Source organism: Notolabrus celidotus, chromosome 4 (assembly GCF_009762535.1).
Source record: "Notolabrus celidotus isolate fNotCel1 chromosome 4, fNotCel1.pri, whole genome shotgun sequence".
Lineage (NCBI taxonomy): Eukaryota > Metazoa > Chordata > Actinopteri > Labriformes > Labridae > Notolabrus > Notolabrus celidotus.
Genome location: NC_048275.1, coordinates 28,995,263 through 29,017,562, shown reverse-complemented (window position 1 = coordinate 29,017,562; position 22,300 = coordinate 28,995,263). Strand labels below are relative to the sequence as shown.

General features: G+C 40.8%; 1 protein-coding gene across 2 annotated transcripts in view; it reads right to left on the bottom strand.

Moving 5' to 3' along the window:
* thada (THADA armadillo repeat containing) overlaps positions 1–22,300 on the bottom strand; it is a 135,652-nt gene that overhangs the window by 61,085 nt on the left and 52,267 nt on the right. For both annotated transcript variants that reach the window (XM_034681583.1, XM_034681584.1), the window contains exons 27-29: positions 20,958–21,047; positions 16,169–16,300; positions 4,306–4,474 (exon numbers count right to left, since the gene is read on the bottom strand). In XM_034681583.1, the coding sequence (XP_034537474.1) occupies positions 4,306–4,474; positions 16,169–16,300; positions 20,958–21,047 (391 nt within the window). The remainder of the gene's footprint in view (positions 1–4,305; positions 4,475–16,168; positions 16,301–20,957; positions 21,048–22,300) is intronic.

Here is a 22,300-nt window from a genome sequence, read left to right as displayed (position 1 = left end):
TTCTTATAGACTTTATATTTTCTTCTACAGTCACTTTTTCTGAGTGAGTGAAGTCTAAACATCCTATACTTGAGAGTAGAATAATCTAACACTCCTCAGACTATCTTCTCTATCAGAGTGTGTGTGTGTGTGTGTGTGTGTGTGTGTGTGTGTGTGTGTGTGTGTGTGTGTGTGTGTGTGTGTGTGTGAGAGATGCTCCTCTCCACACGTACACTGCAGACCTCGTTATCTGGATCATCACATCCAACCCTCTCTACCTGCATGAAGCTCTGCAGCTCTAATTTACCCTGCCCAGCCCTTCATATCTGTCCCCATCAGCTCCACACTACCCCCACCTTACCGCTCACATGCTTTCTACAGCCTGCTTACAGATGCTCCCTGCAGATGAGCAGCACTCTATGAGGGCGGCTGTCATTTACCCAGAAAAACTGTCTGAATCAATTTTTGTGGTTTATGTGTCACACTGTCAGGAGGAGGCTCATTGTGAAAGGGGGAACTCCTTTTTTTGTAAACCTGGGCCCTTCTGTTGAATAGTTTGGGTTGTAAATGACTAACAGGGATGAACTGTTTCGAGAGGGCACCAGTAGATTGCTTCAGGCTGCATCAGTAAATCAGGCTATAATGGCTGTAATGTAATCCTTGATAAATTAAAAGACTGTACGCCCACTAAAGGTTGTTGTTTTTGTCCCCTGTAGGCTCAGACTGTTATTTTAAGTGTCTGACAACATTACAAAAAAGGGTCCCTACAAAGATAGACCTTTATATTAAAGAGAAAGGATTTTTTTTATTTTTTTTTACCAGAAACAGCTTTCACATAACGCCCTTCAAACCCACCAAACTCTACAGACAAACACATCATTTTGCGCTCACAGAGTACAGGAGTATCATTTATTTATTCAAAATGTATTTGCTTTATTTGCTGGATTTTTTTGCGATTAGGAAAAAGGTAATTACACAGCCACTCACTGTCTCTGATGAGTGACAGATTAAATGTATCCAGCAAATCATGAGGTTTTGGCTGGAATCTGGCTTACTGCAGCTCTATAAACTCAAAATAAAACAGGTTTCACTGTGAATGAACAAGAATACACAGCAAACACATCAAAGGGTAGGACTGTCAAGGCTGCAGGAAACACATTGAATTTGAGGTCTACAGTTACCACTTAGCTATCAAGGCGGAGTTGTTGTACCCTCCAGCATAATCGCAGAGCAGATCATGCGGGTGCCAGTTGACAACTTGGAGTCACTGAAACATTTGTCGGAGTTGCCAAATACAATATCTAAAGTGACAGACATATACACCTTTACAGATGCTGTTACACAGTACCTGGTTGAGGAGATGGTGTTGTTTTCCATGCTGGAGAAAACAGTATTGAAGTAGGTGCATCAAAAATCTGACAAGCAAGAGCTCAACAATGTGGACTACTTCTCCAACACTGCTGATATGTGGTCAAGCATCAATATGACTCAATACATGAGTCTACCTGTGCATTATCTGACCACAGACTGGACTCATAAATCATGTTGCCTGAATACAGTGTTAACTCCCCAGAATCACACATCTGACAACGCTGCAGGGGATTTGATGAGTGGTCTCTGGATAAGAAGAAGCTAGCCTGCGTGACAATGAAGCAATGGTGAAAAACTGTGCTGGCTGTGGCTAAACTGCTTCAGACATAACTGAAATACAATGACAAGGACCGCACTACCCTACTAATGGCTCGTTTCCACCAAGCGGTCTGGTATGGATCAGTACAGTTTGGTACGGGTCGGATCTGTAACGCCTGATCCTGTTTGCATTTCCACAGCCAACCGTGCCCTACTTGGTGGGCGACGTGTAAGCCGGATGCCGATAGCTGCGTCAGCTACGTAACAGCGTGACGTCATGGCAGCGCGACACAGTGTACCCCGCTAATAAATGCAACGAAGAAGAAAAACGCGAGGAAAGTCTGCACCTCCGCGGTCGACCATGACGCCATTTTCCAAACAAAAAAAGTTGTCTTCCGAAAGTCCACAGGAGATTTAACCATGGCGGGGTTATGTATTGTTCTTTAAAATCTCTAAAAGTAGTATGGGAGGTAGAACCTTCAGTTATCAGGCCCCTCTCCTTTGGAATCATCTACCAGTCAGGGTCCAGGAGGCAGACACCCTCTCCACTTTTAAGAGTAGGCTTAAAACTTTCCTTTTTGATAAAGCTTATAGTTAGAGCTGGCTCAGGCTTGGACCAGCTTTTGTCATGCTGCTATAGGCCTAGACTGCCGGGTGAACTGATGCACTGACACACTGGGATCCTAGCTCACCCCCTTCCTCCCAACCCCTTCATCACTTATTTTAACTCTGCCTGTCCCATTAATGTTACTAACCATAGGCCTTTCTAGAGTCCCTGAGCTCCATTGTCTCGTAGATTCCTCTGAGCTACCGTAGACGTCCTCCTGCTGCGGACGATCTGGACTCCAGCTGATACGGACGTGCTAGACTCCAGCGGCAACAGCTTCTACTACTCGTCTCATCACTATCACCTCTCTCTCTTACTCCCCTCTATCTGTCTTTCAAGACCCAACTCGGTCGAGACATGATGGCTGTCTAACATGAGTCTGGTTCTTCCTGAGGTTTCTGCCTGTTAAAAGGAAGTTTTTCCTTGCCACTGTAACTAGCTAAATACTGCGACGTGCAATGCTCATGATGGATTAAGGTGGGGTCAGACTGAGTCTTACCCTGTCTTGAAGTTGGGTCTCTGTTCATAATTTGACATAGAGTGGTCTAGACCTCCTATGTTTTTAAAAGCGTCTTGAGATAATGTTTTTTGTGATTTGGCGCTATACAAATAAAGATTGATTGATTGATTGATTGATTGATTTATTACCGCTGTCGCACAGGAAGTGACGATTCTTTCAACCAATCAATGGACTGCAGTGTTTCTAGCTCCACCTTCTGGGGTCGGATCGGTATGTCTGGCACCCCAACAGAAAGGTACCAAAAAGTGGAACGGTACAGCTCGGTAATTTGGGGACCTGTCCCGGTTTTAGTCAATGGAAACGCCACAAAATGCGTACCGAGACGAACTGAACTGAACCGCTTGGTGGAAACGGGGCTTAATAGGCCTGTCCTCGGCACAAGCAGCAGTGCCATCAGCTGCAAAAACAAGAACTCTTGGAGACCTGCTGAAGTTGCAGAAACCACCTCAGCAACCATACCCAAGAGAGCTCAAGACAATACCAAACTCATGCTTACTCCAGGAGGACCTCATCAACTCCAATGCAAACCCAGTCATCTGGTGGTGTGTTAACCAGAGTAGATTTCCTCTGCTCTCCAAAGTTGCCAGCAACTCTGTCTCAGACGGTGCGCTTTTCAGTGCCGCTGGAAACATTGTTACCTCTCTCCAGTCCTCTCAAACCACATGTAAATATGTCAGATTTCCTAACGCTCAACAAAGACATAACCCAGGTATACACACAACTTTCGTTTGGCTCAAGCTGTATAGGGTGAAGTAGACGTGATGAATGATAATACAAAGAAGCTTTCCTCATGCTACAACAATCCTTACATGAGACTAAAGCCTAATTTATACTTCTGCGACAGAAAACGTAGTGAGGCCAGAAACAGGCGACTGACCATCAGAGAGACCACACTGCCCTCAAATGTTTCGGCAGAGAATTGCTGCGCATCAAGGGCACATTGATGCAGAAGTATCTAGTGCTCATGTCCGCGTCGACCACTGATGCGTAGGGGCGACGCAGAAGTATAAACCAGCCTTAAATCACAACAACAATTGTTGAGCTTCTTTTTTATCTTAAAATTATTTAAAAGCCAACGATGGCGTCACATCAGATCCATATGAAGTTATTAGCAGTGAGGAGACGTCTTCAGATATATTTTGCTTGATTTTTTTTTACTGTTCACAAAAGCAAATATCAAAAAAGATGCTAATAATTCATATTTTTCAACCAACTGTCAAAATAAATCAATCAATTGATGTGGTCTTTACAGATTCAAGAACTGTGTAACAAACAACCAGAAACTGGACTGGAATTCGACTTGGTTCATGGATGAGCAACAAGTTCTGGAGGACAGCTTGAACACATTTTCAATCCTGTAGGTTTGATAAATCTGTCTTGAAATCCACAATCCTGTAGAGTCCTGCACAGACATTCAGGGTTGGATTCCCCCTGAGACTCTGTAAATAACAAATAAACTCTGGTGGCTTTTTAAGGTCTGTGATTACAGCCCCCTCTGACTGTCACCGTATATGCTGTGGTGTTTGTTTGTGTTGAGAGTGCGGGCGATTTGAGTGGAGGTGGCACAGACCTGCAGCAGAGTCCCGTGGATGTGGTTCTGTTGGGTCTGGGGTCCAGGCTCCAGGGGAAGCTCCTGCAGTAGTGTGTGGATAGTGGACGGGACCTGAGTGAGCAGGACGAAGGGGACGAGGGCCCGAGCAGACATCTCTCTGGTCCGATACACTGCAGAGTGACCACATCTGCACAACACACACAGACGCACACAGACACACACAGACGCACACAGACGCACACACGCGCGCACACGCGCACACACACACACACACACACACACACACACACACACACACACACACACACACACACACACACACACACACACACACACACACACACACACACACACACACACACACAAACAAACAAACACAATGTTAGAATCATGGAAAGATATTCAACCCTGGAACATGGATAGATGTTCATGATAGTTATTGTAAAATTTCACGTAACATTGTATGTTTTACATTAATGGAGGAAGTAATAATATTTCCATTATCACAGGTCACTTTGTTATTGTGACTATCGAGCTGGAGTTATTTTAGAACTATAACTCTGTTCTGAAACGTTATGTAATTATAGTGTATATTATAGTTAATCATAATTATGTCATACTCCAGCAGCTTTATGTCATGGACAAATTCTCATGGGAAGAATGAACGATGACTAGAGCAGGATTATCTTTACAGCTTGGACATATTCTTTACATATTTTGGGGTACTTCAGCCTGGCGCAGCAAAAAAGTCTATTTGTTAAAGAGTATTGGAGTTACTGGTCTACCCCTAACTCAATCAAGCAGTATGTCCTTCAGATGTACAGTATTCTGATCAATCAATGATTTTTTTTGCAGCCATCACACTCTGTTTCTCTGCTGAGGAGAACTACTGGAGCAGTTTTCGTGTCTACTTATCATTAAGACATCAAAATATATATAAAAAGTATGGCTTTGATTTTACAATATTTGGATATCCTGTTAATTCAGATGGCTGCGGGGCGCCGGTGGTCTATCTGTTGAAGCGCCCCACAGACAGAGGCTATAGTCCTCGTTGCTTAGGTCGCCGGCTCGACTCCCGGCCACGACCATTTGCTGCATGTCTTCCCCCACTCTCTACTCCCCACATTTCCTGTCTCTCTGTAGACAGACTGGATGTACTATTCTATCAATAAAAGCAAAAAAGCCCAAAAATATAACTTTGGATGATAAAAAAATATTAAGATGGCCGGAAACAAAGGAAAGGAAAAAGATCCAAACAGAACTCAGAGCAGAAAGAAAACAAACAGGAAATCCAGTCAATTTCATCAATCAAACTTCTGAATAAACTAAACTGTATTTAATTTTGTTCTCTCTCTCTCCCTCACACACAAACAGGACTTCATGTACAGTATCCACGCTGAGGGAGAATGTGGCCCGTCACCCTGAGTGCAGGCTAAAATTAACCTTGTTTACAGGCTGATAGAGTTTCCTGCTCCAGTGTCATAACACTGACATGACTGACTCGACTGACACGATGAGAGGACGTGACCAGGACATGCACGAGAGGAGGAGGGTGAGGGTGAGGCGGATCAAGAGGGGCAGAGGAAGAGCTACCTGAAACTATTTATTCAAAGCATCATTAAGTATCGTGCTTATTCTACTGTACAATCTTAAAGCAGGTAGGAGAAGGACCTGCAAAGTAGTAAGGGTCACATTGAGTGTCATTATTTTTCCTGAACTCAAAATTCAACACGTTAGAAGCACACAAGTAAGCAGCATCCATCACCTTCACAGAAAACTGAAATCAGAGTTGAGCCGCAGCAAGGATACTGGCTAAGTTATGTGATGTAGCTACTGTACGTTAGCTAGTTTGCCAGCTGACAAACTGCTGCTTGGGCACACGGATGGCATTATGTGAGGCAAACAGGAAGTACTCCAAAGACCATACCTTGGTTCAGTTCAGCCCATAGACTGTATAAAATATGGACGCAGTATCCATGACGTCACCCATCTGTTCCTGAGCGCTGTTTTGAAGCCTATCGACGGCGGCAGCCATATTGGAAATGCAGAACTCAACCAGGCAGAGTGTGACGTAGTGTGAGCCTCCTAGCCAATAGCTATGTGTTCCAGACCGGGAGTCACGTCAGTCATGTCCTTATTTGGGCAAAACTCAATCTTAATATCTTCTGAACCGTCACGTTAGAAAAAAATTCACCCCCGTACAGTGTGTGCCGATAGAGAGATTAGCTTCGTAGGGCCAAGCCGTTTTTTGAACCAGGCTGTAAATATGTTTATTAATGCTGCAAAGATCATCTTTTTCCCATTCATGTCTATGTGGTTTCCGGTGTTTCTGCAGCCAGCCTCAGCCAGCCTCAAGCTGATTCTCGATGTATTGCAGTTTATAACACTTCCGCATGGGCTTCATTGTTTGAGACCGGAGGTTGCCGCTTGGTTCAGCCTGAGCGGTCTAATGCAGGCTACAGCTGCAACCCTGGCATTGGAACACAGCCAGATAACTATTCCTTCAGTGAGCTAACATCGCTGTTAGCTTGTTAACTACATGTTTAGCTAGCTAACATTACCATCAGCTTGTTAACCCTTTGTGTACCTAGCTCGTCTGTTAGCTTGCTAACTCAACTTTTACCTAACCAGAGGTGGGTAGAGTAAACCGAAACAGTAAAAGTACTGTTACTTTCTAATGATGTTACTCAAGTAGAAGTAAGAGTACTCATAGAAATAAGTACTTGAGTAAGAGTAAATAAGTACCTAAAAAAAAATCTACTTAAGTAGTGAGTAACTTGTGAGTAGTATCATATATAAAATTGTACTGTATTGGAAATGCTAATACCAATGTGAAGTGCACACTGCCTTTAATAAAGTGACATAAATAGGAAAATGCCAAAATGAATGCTGTTAGGCATGGTTTACTTTCAAACATTAAAGAAAGAGAAGCTGCAATGTGCACAAACTAATGTAACCGCTTTCATTTTTTAAAACAAGCTAGAACTTCAAACTGTCTGAGATGTCATCAGAACTCCAGAACATTAATACTCCAACATTACAATAAAAAATATATCTATGCTTTCCAAACTTTCTTTTTTAACCTTTAACTTATTTTCAGTACATCTTACTTAAAAACATAACTTGAAAATACTATAACAACTTGGTTGTGTTTAAAAAGGCCATGAACTCAGTCCTGAAGAATCTCTCTGAGGTGACTGTTGGGCTTCAGAAGCAGCTGTTTTTATTAGCATGCTACCTTACTGCTCTTATAAGTTACTTTAGATTACTTTCCAACATTTCTAACATGCTTTTAAGATTTTATGTTAACCAGTATGATCCTTAGCTTACCTAACTGATAACTCACCATGACATGCTTTTAAGATTTAATATTAACTAGTATGATCATTAGCTTACCTAACTGATAACTCACCATGACATGCTTTTAAGATTTAATATTACCCTGTATGATCCTTAGCTTACCTAACTGATAACTCACCATGACATGCTTTTAAGATTTAATATTACCCTGTATGATCATTAGCTTACCTAACTGATAACTCACCATGACATGCTTTTAAGATTTAATATTAACTAGTATGATCATTAGCTTACCTAACTGATAACTAACTATAACATGCTTTTAAGATTTAATATTAACCAGTTTGACCCTTAGCTTACCTAACTGATAACTCACCATGACATGTTTTTAAGATTTAATTGTTCTATAAGCTCAAGATTTCCACCGTATAGATAAAGTAAGCAGCGCATAATGTGACTGTTTCTCCTCGTCATATAGAAGTTATGAGAGAGTCCGGATGTTGGGTACAGGGTAAATATGTTCCTCCAAAGGGGACGCAGGTATTACGCAGCCTCTCTCCCCAGCTGTAGGTGGAGGCGGGGGCGGAGCTACTTCTCCGTTCATTCAGTGTTGAGGCTATTTATAGCTCTGGATCAGAAGGAGCTGCGTGAGAGATCGGCTGAGTATTAAACAAAATAAAATGTAGAAAAAAAGGAACGGTAAAAGTAGCGACTGGACAGCCCAATGTAACGAAGTAAAAGTACATATTTTTTAACACAAATGTACTTGAGTAGGAGTAAAAAGTACTCTGCAAAACAAATACTCTCAGAAGTACAATTTTTTGAAAAAACTACTCAAGTACATGTAACGGAGTAAATGTAACTCGTTACTACCCACCTCTGTACCTAACTTACATCAACATTACCATGGAATTAAGACCTGCCCTATATCAAGTCAGAATATCAAACAGTGCTGTCAGCCAGGGAGTGACTTAATGTCTATGCAGATGAAATACTGAGATATAATGAATTTTGAATATGTTGTTATTTCACTTGAAACATGGCTGGACATTGCTTCAGTTTTTGGCAGTTCATTGTCTTTTCTGCAACTAATCATAAGGGTTGAAATTATAAATTGTCAGATTACCAACATTTTGCAATCAACAAGCTTGAACCCGCATGTCTAAATAATCTAACCAGCTCTGCAGAAAAATCCCTTACTGGTCTGATGCTCCATAAATAAAGATGAAACTTGAGAAGCTCAGAATCAATACGAACAAGAACGGCTGTGAAACAAGTCAACTGTCAACAAATGCTGCCCCACCTGCTGTGAATATGTCTCCTCACAGACACACGCCAACACACACAGACATACACACGCGCACATACATAGATAAACACACACCTGCAGTCAGACAGACAACCAAAAAGCACACACACGCACACGCGCACGCGCGCACACACACACACACACACACACACACACACACACACACACACACACACACACACTACCCCCCCCAGAAAGCCTTTCTGGTCTCACATGTGAACTATCTGAGCTAATTTGTCTTGTTGAAACACTTTTGTAAAGGAAACGACAGTTTGGAAGGCTATAATTTTAGACACAGGACAGCCCCCTGTTTGTGCGTGCAAGTGTGTGTGTGTGTGTGTGTGCGTGCGTATGTGCTTTAATGGGGGCGAGACTCATCTGGGCCTGATTACGTTTTGTTCACAGAGACGGCAGCATGTTCCAAAAGAACAAACATTGGAGTCTGACATTAAAGAGGAGTGATGAAGAAAGGTGGTGACTTCATTCATTCAAAAGGAAGAGATGAGGCTGGCTGAGCATCATTTATCTGTTTATTTCCCTGTTTATGTCACCATCAAACCACTCTGTAACTCTTTTTACATCACGAGTCATCGACATCTCTCGAACAAAGCTAAATACCACTTGTGCTATCCTCAATCAGCCGCTGTATCAGGTCTAAGATCTACGTTTGAAACATAATTGGACTTTTCAGATGTATTTAATATAAATTGACTCATTAAATTATAGTTTGAAACTTTATTTTAATATTGACAGCTCTTCGATTAATACCCCGTACATAGAGACAAGATCCTTTATTTTTTGTCTTTGCTGAGGCAAAAGCTTCGAGAAGAAGTCTGATGTTTATTTCTACAGCTTATTCAATCAACCAATCAACTATTCAATTAATCTTTATTCAAATAGAGTCAAATCACAACAAATGTTATATTAAAGCTAGGGTTGGTAGTCACAGAAAACTAGCATGAATTTGAATGAAGCGTTGTACACGACATGCTAGAAATGCAGTACTTTATTTTACAAATTTAAATTAATTTCATTTTGCTCTTGAGTCCAACTTTAACCAGTCGGGATTAGGATCATTCGGATCCGTTTTGATCAAAGGTGTTTCAGTCCTACTTAAAATGTTTTTGAGAATACTGATCAGTATCAAAAACCAAGTGTGTTAAGTGAATTATCTGATTCCATTCAGTAAATGTATGGAGTCCAGAACATAGACTGGATTGTTAATGGACATAGTATACGTGGCATCACCCATCTGTTTCTGAGGTGCTGTTTGATGCCAATCATTGGCGGGAGCAATATTGGAAATGCTGAAGTCAACCTGAATTCTGTTGAGCTAGTGTGAGATAAAGATGCTGGCTTTGGGTCTCCTAGCCAACAGCTACAGTGTTCCCGCCTGTCAGTCTAGTTAGCTGTGCCTCTCATAATGGAAAACTCGAAATCTTAATATCTTCTGAACTGTCACATTAGAAAAAAAATCACCCCCCCTGTACAGTGTGTGCCGATTGAGAAATGAGCTATTCAGACAAAATCCAATTTTGAACCAGGTTGTAAACATGTTTATTATTGCTGCAAAGATCATCTTTTTTGAATTGGTGTGTATGTGGTTTCCTGTGTTTCTAAAGGCAGGCTTAAGCGCGGACGCCCAATGAACTTCAGTTTATAACACTTCTGCATGGGCTTCATATTTTAAGACCGGGGGTTGCCGTTTGTTCCGAAATATTAAATAGTAAATTGCACACTCAGAGTGTGATCTGATCATAATGTAATGAGACAAACATGAAAAAAAAGTAAACATAACCATATCTAACGTGTTTATCAAGGATTAAACAGACTATTCCGGTCTGAAATAACCTGAAGTGCCATTCACAACTTACACTAAAGCAACACTTATTACCTATTATGTGCTTGTGCTGTGGTAAAAACGAATAATATTTTTAGATCAGAGGTGTCTTAAATTGATAGAAGGAAAAATATTCCTAACATTCACAAACCTTAAATGTTATATTTCGGTGATTCCTGCACAAGTTGTTAGTAATCTATAAAACCAGGGTAATTCAGAATTAAGAGTCCCGTGTAAATGCAAAGTTAGAAAAGTATAGTTGGTGTTAAACAGAGGTAATGAAGTAATCTACATAGACAAATGTAGTTTATAATCACATTCAATTCATAAAGAAAGCTTTAAAGAGTTAAAAAAAAAGTGCTCACAAACAAAATGAAGAATAAAAACTGTCTGCAGGAAGGGAAACAAACCCTCTATTTAGTCTGCTGGCTTCAGAGTGAACTTTCCAAAGAAATAAGATATGAGGAAGGAGAGGAGGGAGGTGGCAGAGCAGGGTGAGGAGAGATGCCTGGACTGGATATCACAGCACATGAATTACTCTCCTGAAGGCAGAGAGCAGGAGGAGGAAGAGGAGGAGGAGAGGTTTGAGGACATCAGACAAACTGTTGTGTAGATATGAAGCAGCCATTAATTATAACGATAAATATGTCTGCTCTTCATCATCCTCCCCTTACTCCGTCGTCATCACCATCATCCTCATCATCCTCACTATCCAGGCAGGTGTGACGCATGCACAAGAGGGGAGTGAGGGCAGCTGAGGAATGTGAAGCCTCTGAGTGGGAGGGGGGGTATGAAAATGAAATCCTGAGAGTTATGAGGCCTGATGCTCCATCCTGTCAACAGAGGAGGGGCAGAGTTCATTTCATCCCCAGAGTGGGATGGGTGGTGGGGGGTCACATGATTCGGTTAGAGGGGGGCAGACGAGTCAGGGCGGGAAGACAGTCATCGACCTCATCAGACTCGTCCTCACACGCCTGAGGACGATGAGTCGGGGGTGAGGAGAAACACAGCGGGAGCCAAAGAAATAAGCGACGGGCTATTTTTAACGTTTCCAACATGTGGGATCGTTTGGGTTCGACGTGTGTGAGGGAGAACTTCTGTCAGAAAGTGTTCACCTGCTGAAAGTTCACATGAGAGATTTATCTAGATTCACAGATTTTTAAAAATAAATGAAGAGTCTGTTGAATCGGTTCATGTGCTGTTGAGTTGGAAGAATTGATGCATTCTTTACGATGCACAAATAAAACATTGTGCCTTCAAAGCTCCAAATGGAAACTCTTAATGTTTAGAGTACAAATGCTCTGTGGTTGGTTAAGTGTGCCACACAATTGTTTGGTGTCAGGAGTTTTCTTGTTGTTGTTTGTGATTGTAGACGTCCTGAACATTCTGAGTAAAGAGCAAATAAGGCCAAACAAACACACTGTCTGAAATACTATCCAATGACTCTTGTCTGAAGACAATTTAGCTATTTATTAATCTCTATTTATAACTGCTAAAGATTTGAGATAACAAGCTGGTCGTGGCTGTTGTCTCAAGTTCTAAACTGTAAACAATGACCAGAGGACAGAGGAGGAGACCTTTGTTTCAGATATCTTGATAACTTGCCCCCAGACGGGGGATGCGGGGTTGTATGAGGTACTTGACAATATTAAATATATTAGCCACAGGGGCTGCCTGTCAGCTCTGCCTTTTTGTTGAGAAAGTTGCCAGAGAACTGGAACAGAAACTAGGCTATCAATCACTATAGATGGGATCAGCTCTACTACGTGATTTAGCTCATTTAAAAACTCCACCTAAAGCATTATTCTTGGTGTAAGTGTGCACTCTTGTAATTTTTCAGCTCTTTACTTTTCCATCAGAAAGCCCATTTGTTTTTTCATTACTCTTGTTAGGGGCACATGCATGCGCTTTCACCTGCAGCGTACTGATCAGCTGTTTGGGTTTGCCAGCTTGGAAAGTGACAAAAATACAACCAAACTAAATAATGAGTGTTTCTTACAGTGCATATGATGTGCCGTTTAATTTGGATACAAGAAGACAAGTTCATGAACCAGAGTTTAAAGAGGAAGAACGAGGCTTAATAGAAGGAAAAGGGAGATAAACTTCTAAGCCAACTGGAGAGCAGGAGAGATCCCAAGTTATCTGGTGGTGCAGGTGTGTAAATTACTTTTCGAGCACACCAAAAAAACGACTTACTTTCACAAGCGGGATTTAATAACAACAGTATTTCAGGACCTTCTGAACAGTTCTGCACCGCTGTCTCTTTTATTTTACCAACTTTCTTCAATTTTCAGAAGTTAAATCAGAAAACAAGAAAAGCTGAATGGAAGTGCATCTTCAGAGTGAGTTATCAGCTCTCATTGTTATAATATTACATGATCAAACAACCCATGGTGCACATGATATGTTTACCTTAACAAAATACACTGTTAGCTGCTGAAGGGAAACACTGAGCTGAAATAAATAACTCTAAAGTCATTACTTTGTCTGTCGGTCAATCTTAGGTGTTTGGTGCTTAAAATTACGCTGATGCTGCATGTGTATGTAAAAGCACATCCAACTTTTCTTGGTTTTAATCATGAGAAGAGAGAAATTTAGCAGCTGAACATTTTTGAATGGAATGAGATCACAATTATCTCTCACGCATCATCAACTGCATGTCCTATTTGGAACAATCATTGAAACTGAAATCTATTTGTACAAGGAAATAAGTGAACTTTGTAGCCCTGACCCCATATAACCTAACTAGGACCACAGTAACTGTGTAATAGTTGTATTTTATTCTGTTTCAGTCGAAAGTGTCTGTCTGCTTTGAAACCTTTACAGTCAGCAATCATGTTTTCAAGTTAGGTTTGAGTGCAGGGACTTAAAGGGGTAAAATCAAAAGGCTTATATCAGGTTTGTGGTCGGATAAAAATGAAGGCTTGTGAATGCAGCAGGGCAATGAGTCCTCTCAAGACTATCAAGACTAGTAACTAGTGTGTGTGTGTGTGTGTGTGTGTGTGTGTGTGTGTGTGTGTGTGTGTGTGTGTGTGTGTGTGTGTGTGTGTGTGTGTGTGTTAGCGGTACAAGCTTCAGGTCTATTTGCAGGTGCAGCACATGAACATGTACCAATAATATTTGTAGCTCTCTGCGGCTCAGGAATGTGAAAAATGAAGTCTGTACCCTTAGTTTCCCATTCGCCTGAAAGCTCTCCTCCCCAGTAAACACTGAGCTCAGTGCAGATAAAGCCAGTCACTATCTCACACAGCACAGACACACTGCACAGTCACACAGGTGTTTAGTCTCTGCAAGCACAAACAGAGGCAGAGAAGATTTCTGACTTTTAGGGAATTACTCAAGTTTGTTCTGTCATGAGCTGCTCTATGACCAACTTCCAAAACACACCAAAAACATAAAGCCAGACACAATTCCACTAAAAATTCAGAGGCTTCTGTGAAAATCAAACTCAGAAAAAACACACTGATGTTTAGTCTGCAGGTGTTTTGTCTGTGAGATTGTTCTAAACTTAGAAAGAGTTCTGCCTCTGAGTAACGTTATCACACTAAGAGAGCAGGTGTGTGACCCTCTGTGGTTTGATAAAACTTAACTAACACTGACATTTCTGCTCAGAACAGTCTATATGTTTTATTTGAGCTGACTGGAAACACATGTAGGTTTAAAGTGATGACAACAGAGCTGAGCTGCTGATAGCAAACATTCACACACTGCTCTTTATGCCACAGGTCAGAGGGCTAAGCTGGAGAAGTTTTGAATTAAATTATTGTTCAAAGACATTGAAATTTGGTGGATAAGACCCACCTTTAAAATCCTCTGTGTCATTTAAAAAGTGAGCTGTTTCCTTTATATCAGTGCAAAGAATATATCAGAATAAAATGTAGAGGTCATTTGTTGAGTTAATGTTTTGTACCCAGAAGTTGGTGCTGAAACGATTACACTGGGTTCACAACAAGGTGGATAAGTCAACCTCGTACTTCACTTTCTTTTCGTATCTCAAAGCTATCCATGTTACTGTAGGCTGAGTTCAACAACCCGAAAAACAGACTGTATCTTATAAAGTGGTTGGGATGTCCCTAGTCAGGCAAACGTACAAGTAACTGGTTTATACTATCGCGTCAACCCTACGCAGCAGTGGTCGACGTGGACATGAGCACTACATACTTGTGTGTCGATGTGTCCGTGTGGTCTCTCTGATAGACGGGTCGCCGTTTTTCAGCCCTGCTATGTTTTCTGTTTATTTTTTCACAGCGAGTCAGAACGTATTATGTTAATTCAGAGCTGATACATGTTGCTTTTTATTATACAGACATGATTACAGAGAAGGTTGCTTGAATTCATCACTTTGGACAACCAGCCTATCTCTGTGGGACAGAATGCAGGTTTGTGCTGTCTTTCGGATCAGAAGTATGTTGTGCCGTCTTGACATTACATGTCAGTCATTGCCTTATGGAATATACAGCAGCTTAAGACACATTTTTTTTGTATGGCTTTTGACCACCTTTTGTCATTTGTTGTTATTTTGTCTGCCTGCATTATTATCTTATTTATTACACATTGTATTGTCTTGTTCATATTGATACTCTATGAAGCACTTTGCTCTGTGAAAGGTGCTATACTAAATAAAGTTTACTTACTTACATATGTACATATGTTTATTTGAAAACTTATGAGGTGATTTAAAACATAATATAACTGCTGTTCATTTTACAACATACATTTGGAAATCTAATGTTTGTGTCACTATCGAGCCTCGCTGCACGCTGGATTGATTCCTCCACTTTGGAGTGTAAGCAAGCAGGGTTACATGCACACCAGTTTCTTGGGTCTGAGTTAGCAGAGCATGTGAAAGACATTATATGTGAGTGTTACAACAATCCTAGCTGGAATAAGTTAAATGATATTTAGTCTTTTATCTACTTTGATTACTTTAATTATTTTTGTAAACAAAAGAAAAGGTAGCAGCTCTATTATCTAGAGCTGATTGGAACATCCCTATATAGTGGTGGAACCTGTATTCAAGATTTTATGTTGAACCATTTTCTGATGGAGGAGAGGGATGTGGCAGAGTGTAATGGGAGCTTTTCTTAAATTCGGTTAAATATAAATAAAATAACACTTATTGTGATGGAATGGCTCATTGTGGGAGCACGTTTAGCATGTTTTGTTTGTTGTTTACAGAAAGTTATTCTTTGCTTTGTTGTTCTGATTGTCCCGTTTAAATATTGTTGAAACATAGTACAAATAATAAGGTAAGATTAGGGATAAGAATAAAACAGAAATGTACACAAGATGGCTCCAAAATTACAGCAGCTGGGTGATTTCATAGATTTTCTTTGAGACCTGAAGGCCACGAATGCATCCAGTGTGTGTGAACACTGAGAGGGCTGCCTGCTGTACACGTAAAGTATATATTTGTGCATTGTGACACCCACCTGATGATGAAGGGCATGAACGGAGCGAGTCCCAGGGGTGATGACGATCCATCCATGGGAGACGGGTAGAGTCGACTGAGCACGAGCAGCAGCAGGAAAAGGCTGGGGTGGAGCTTCACCTGACCGCTGTCACTGAACACACAAACATATTTATCATCATTATTATGGTGTCTATCTAACAATAGGCCTTTGATAAGGGATGCAACATGCAGGAGAAAACAGTACATGCTGTCTTGTAATGAAGGTGCACATTAATCTATACTGGACTCCTAATCTGAAAGGTCTGCAAGAATCTTTGTAAACATTTAGGATTCTTTGCAGTCTGGTACGCCTCAAACCACCTGTTTTGTAGTTTTCAGGGTGTTTTCATACCAGGATCGTTTGGGGACGTTGTTCCAAAACAACCCTGTGGCTTGATTCGTTTGACACATGTGTACACTCTGAAGCGGTACAAAACAAGTCAGACAAGATTGCAGAGAAGAGGTGATCTCGGCTTGCTTCCAATCGAAACCCTATACTAGTTTCCAGTGAGAACTCTGTATTATTGGAGAAGCAGATCTGATTCATACGGTTCATCTGTAAGGCGCCTTGGGTCATCTCCTGTTGTTCCTAAAATGTACACATGAAGTGACTTGGCTAAAGTGTTTCCTATTGTCTGATTAAACCCACAATACATGTCCCATCAGAATCCAGACCAAAATTAAACCCTTAATTGCACCCTGTATTTAAAAACTGCACACACTCCCGTACAGTCATCGTCATTTAGCTTTCACCTCCATCCAAAAAGTATCTCTGCCAACTGAGTCAGAGTGGAAACTGTCCACCTCTGCCAGAGGTTTCACAGTTTCACTCTGACACACTCACACAGAGGAGGATCGACGGATGAAAAGGGAAAAAAGCTTGAATATCAAGTGTGTAGTGTGCAGTAGGGTCATGATTTGACTTAAGAACCACTTTCTGTCCTGATTTTAAGATCTCAGAGGAATGAAACAGCAGATATTTACCATAGACTGTAAAATATGGACATACACACTGCGGTGTCACCCATTAGTTTCAGATGTGCTTCTATGAAGCTTTGAGTTTGGCATTTCTGGTATCACCATCTTGTGTTGTTGGAGCCAAAAGTCACCATGTGTCAATTATTTAAAGAAAGACAATTCTAAAAGGCACTTATACCACAAATAAGGCTGAGAGGTTAGGTTCAGTGGCTGAATGTGCTGAAGTGACACCAAGCAGGCAGCTAGCAGCTCCACCTATCACTCACAGTGGTCACATCCCTAACAATACATAACTGTCAGCCCTGATATCATGTAAATAGGTGAGTTATTTACTTTCAACATGTGTATTTCATCTGTAGAGTTGGACATTGAAACATGGGTATCTATAGGGATCGACTCACTTTTGGAGCCAGCCCCAAGTGGACACTTGAGGAACTGCAGTTTCTGGCATTTCAGACCTGGCATCTGTCACAGAGGTTGCCGCCTGGCATCAACTCCCAAAAGGTTCATTTGCAGAGAGATTTACTATGGCTCATAAAACTTAAAAACTTTAGCAGCATCACTTAAACATTGTGTCAGTAGAAATTATCCGTCATACCATAAAGATAATATGCGGTTTGTGTAAGTCTGTGAGGTCTGCATGTTTGAGAGTGTGGGTCAGGAGATCACCATGTCCTCAGGGTCCTGTCATTAGCTTTGTGGATCTCAGAGAACGGCGACGGAACAACCGACCTCCTGTGAAAAACAACTTGTGCTTTTCATTACCTCATTCAACAGCACACTCACAGAAACATCCACTGGGACAGCATGGTGGGAAATGTAATAGCAGCCCAATTAGTAACTAGTCTAATGTGTTTAGTGTCAGTTTAGTAGAGCAGAACAGGACAGGATGTGATGTCAGAGAGAGGGGCCGTGCAGGGACACAGCTGGAGGCAGAAACACTCGACAGGAAGGAAAAGAGACTCAGTGGTATTTAATGGCTCTTTCAGACTCTGTGAGATCCTCCATGAGTGTCTGCCTGTCCCCTTTTCACCCTAAACTCCTCCATCAGGTCGTGCACTCGCCAGTTTGATGAAAAGGTTATTTCAGGTTCACATCTTTTAACAGAACACTGTCCCTACATGTTTTCATCCTTCATTTAGAAAGAAGGGAAGGGACCTGGAGGCTGAGAAGAGGTTTCGGAGTAAACTAAAGCTATATTTGAAGTTAAAGTAATATTTAACAAGAGCACAAAAATGTAGCAATGAAACAGTTGGCTAGTAACAGATAATTATAAAAGCTGGAGCTGTCAAATTAACTCATTTATTTCAATTAATTATTCAAAGATACAAATCAAAAAAGGACACAGATTGATCCCGCTCTGATGCCACACATTGAAAGTATTATACAAAAATGTTGATATATGTCATTCATTTGTTTTACCACAGAGCCTGTAAATGGTTAAGTATTTTGATCATGTGACAGTGCTACTAATAAGATCTAACGATGAAGTTAAAATACATATCAAAACATATCAATATGGGTGCTGATTTGGCCTAATGGTCAAATTGCGTGCCCATATAACGGACGGCCCCCTTCCTGCATGTCATCCCCCCACCAGTGTTGCCAACTTAGCGACTTTGTCGCTATATTTAGCGAGTTGTCAGACCCCTCTACCGACTCTTTTTCAAAAAAGCAACTAGCGACAAATCTAGCGACTTTTTCTGGTGTTAAATGGAGACTTTTGGAGACTGACATGAAAGCATGTATCGTTCTTACTCTACTCAACAAGCAGTGGATGCTGCTGTGAGTCCCTCCTCATTCAGAGCAGGAGGTGTTCATCCCTCTGCATCCAGACTGCAAATGTATCACTCATGTACGAAGACAACGCTGGCTGATCCCGCCTACTGACTCTTTTTGGTCCATTTATATAGTTAATGTAGATTTGATACAATAAATCTCTTGAAAATGTTATGATTGAAAAATGTATTTTTTACTTTGATTTGTTGTAGGCTCATAAGTGCAGTTATAAACATATTTAAGGTGTTTTTTACTCTCTTTTTGTTTCTCCCTCAATGTTACTTCTCAAAGGTAGCAGCTTCTCTCCGACAGCCTCTATTACAATTCAGATTATGCAAATTAGGCAATGGCTACATTCAGCGACTTCTAGCAACTTTTAGGACAGCCAATAGCGAATTTCCTCAATGAGGAGTTTGCAACACTGCCCCCCACTATCACTCTCTTCCAGTTTCCTGCTTTATCCACTGTCCTCTCCTCTCTGAATAAAGGTGTAAAAGCCAAAAATATCACTTCAAAAAACAGCTAATACTGGTTATAATTACTACTCATATTACTCGGCTGATTCAAACTGGAAATAAATGCAATAAGTTCTAATAATTAAAGCTAATAACAGACGGTGCAACAGGTTGAAACGGTAAATCAAAATAGCTAAAAGCTGGAAACTAAATACACCTAAAATAATAGCTAATAACAAACCGCCTTATTCCTCTAATAGTATAGCTAAAAATACTGCTGGTGGTAGATATGGTTGTCTTCCCAGAGGGTAAGAAGCTCTCAACATCTTGTCAGCTTCTAAATTTGTGGACACTTTTGTCTTTGTGGCAAACTTATTTAAATACTTATTGAGTTAGCTGATGCTAACCCAAATACTATTTAGTAAAAAATTGAACACGTCATCAAAAATAACAAATTTATAGACTTGGCTCTGTTACTACCTCCATCTTTACAAAATAGGAGGCTGAATAAAGAAGCAACATTTACAGTTTGAGCAGGCTGTGAAAAAAAGGTTAAGTAAGCATAGCTGCATGTGGGGGATAGCATACTGCTGTGTATATGACTGTTTCTCTCTTTAAAGCATGTTGTTGTAATGTGTGTTCATCTTTCACTCTGTGTTTGTTCCAGGGAGTGATTGAGGAGTGGTTGATTACATAGCCCATAATATATATTTACATGGACTCCAAAGTACCACCTTATAGTTCCAAATCTCATTTCTACAATCTGTTGTATATTGTGACCTATTTTAAGAATGCACTTGTACTGAAACCACTAACAGCAGCTTTGTCTCCTGCTGTCTTGCTGTGTGTTGCTGCAGTGTGGTGTGCTCGCTCTGTTTGGGTGGCGCGACAGACAGACGATGTGGGAAGTCAGAGAGCCCAGATCTTGTTTCGTGGGAATTCTGCTAATGTTTTAACAAGGGTTGAAGGGAGTGAGGGGGATTGAGAAAGAGCCGGTCTGAAAGAGCAGCCAATTAATTGGATCCATATTAAGATAAGGTCGCCTGGGGAGCTGCTGGACGACACAAAAGCTTTTAGAGATGGAGTTTGAGCTTAGAAAGATAAGGCCAATGAACCTCAGAAGAATCCACCCACCACTGAAAAAACACTAAACCAAATGTGGACAGACCATTTAATCTATTCACTCGTTAAGTCTCAAGCTTTGAGCAAATAGTCTGTCAGCTGAGAACACTCTGAAAAAGGGCCCACACAAAGATTCAATCTAGCTGATGGGAGAAACCTGCACGACTTTGTGCTCAGATATATTTAGATTTGGGGCACACAGAAAGTTGCACTGACTTCACCTCTTCCTGGTTTTTCCAAGAAGCACTAAAGCACCTCTGACAAATCAGCTTAGGGAAATAAAAAACCTGTCTTATATGGCTTAAATGTGAATAACTTATAAAAGGGATAAAGGAGGTGTGAAAAGTCATGGCAGGGACTGGGCAGAGTGATTGTGTATGTGTGCGCGCGTGTGTGTGTATCTGTGTGTGTGAGGATTAAGGAGGAATAGGTCACCTTTCCACAGTGGCTGCAGCCTCCTCCAGCTGGTTCAGCAGGAACGGATAGAGAGCTGGGAAACGAGTGAAAAACTCCCGACCCGTCATCCTATAGAGTGTAAGAAGGAAAGAGAGACAGAGGGTCCAAATTAAGCCTTAATGTTTTTATATCTCAGGTGCAGAGTGTGGTAGCATTACTGTTAATCTAACTAAATGATAATAAAAGCAAAGCTTACAGGGTCTTAGAGAAACTCAATCAATAAACAAGTTGAACTCTAACCATGATGTGAGGTGTGTTAGCAAAAATGAGCTGAAAATAAACCAGCATCAGTAAAACAGAGAGTAAACATTGTGTTGTGTTTGGATATCTGATATTATGCCTCATAAATGTAAACACTGATAAACAAATGTATTATACGCTAATATTATTCAAGTCTTAGGATCACTCCTCAGTGGAGCCAGCTGGTGTGAGGGTAAAAAAAGAGCCACAGAGCCATGATTCATGCCTGATGACTCCAATGTGTGGGCACAGTTTCATATCCAACTTTAATGCTGTTCTTATGGGATCAAATCTGTGATGGCCTCATGTTTCCGTAGGTGACTGTTATGTACTACTCACCTGTACAATCATTTAACTTAAAAATCATCATATATGTGTGTGTGTGCGTGTGGTGAAAAACTGCTTTTATTTCAGAGTTATTTTTTGGACATTATCTTACTGACTGCTGACGCTCTTGGTTTTGAAAACAAACACATATAAAGACTTACAAAAAACTCAGGTCAAGTGGTTGAAGCAGTGACAACATATTCATAAAGTAGGGGTGTCTCGATACAACTTTTTCACATCCGATACGATACTGATATTGCAGCCTTGAGTTTCGATCCGATCCGATATCAGCACGAATCATACATACTTTTATTACTTATTTTGTAGTATGGAATGTTAGAAAAGTCTTGATCAAGTGATATTACTCAAACAGAGAACAATGAAAAAAAACACTTTTGTGTAATATCTGAAGTTAAATGATTTAGCCTGTCCCTGCTAAAAAGTTCAAATAAAAATGCACACAATATAAGGGCTATATTACACTTTAATGACGGTCCCTGAATGCACCTCACAGTGACAGAGGCACTTGACAAACAGTTCACGGCAATCTGAGTTTGGTTCTGGTTCTGTTTGCTTGAGTTTGGTTCTGGTTCTGTTTGCTTGAGTTTGGTTATTTTTGCTTGAGTTTGGTTCTGGTTCTGTTTGCTCAAAACCCCAACCCTAACCCTAATCATAACCCAGACCCTAACCATAACCCTAATCCTAACCTTAATCATGATCCTTACCTTAATCAAAACCCTAATCACATTGCTAAC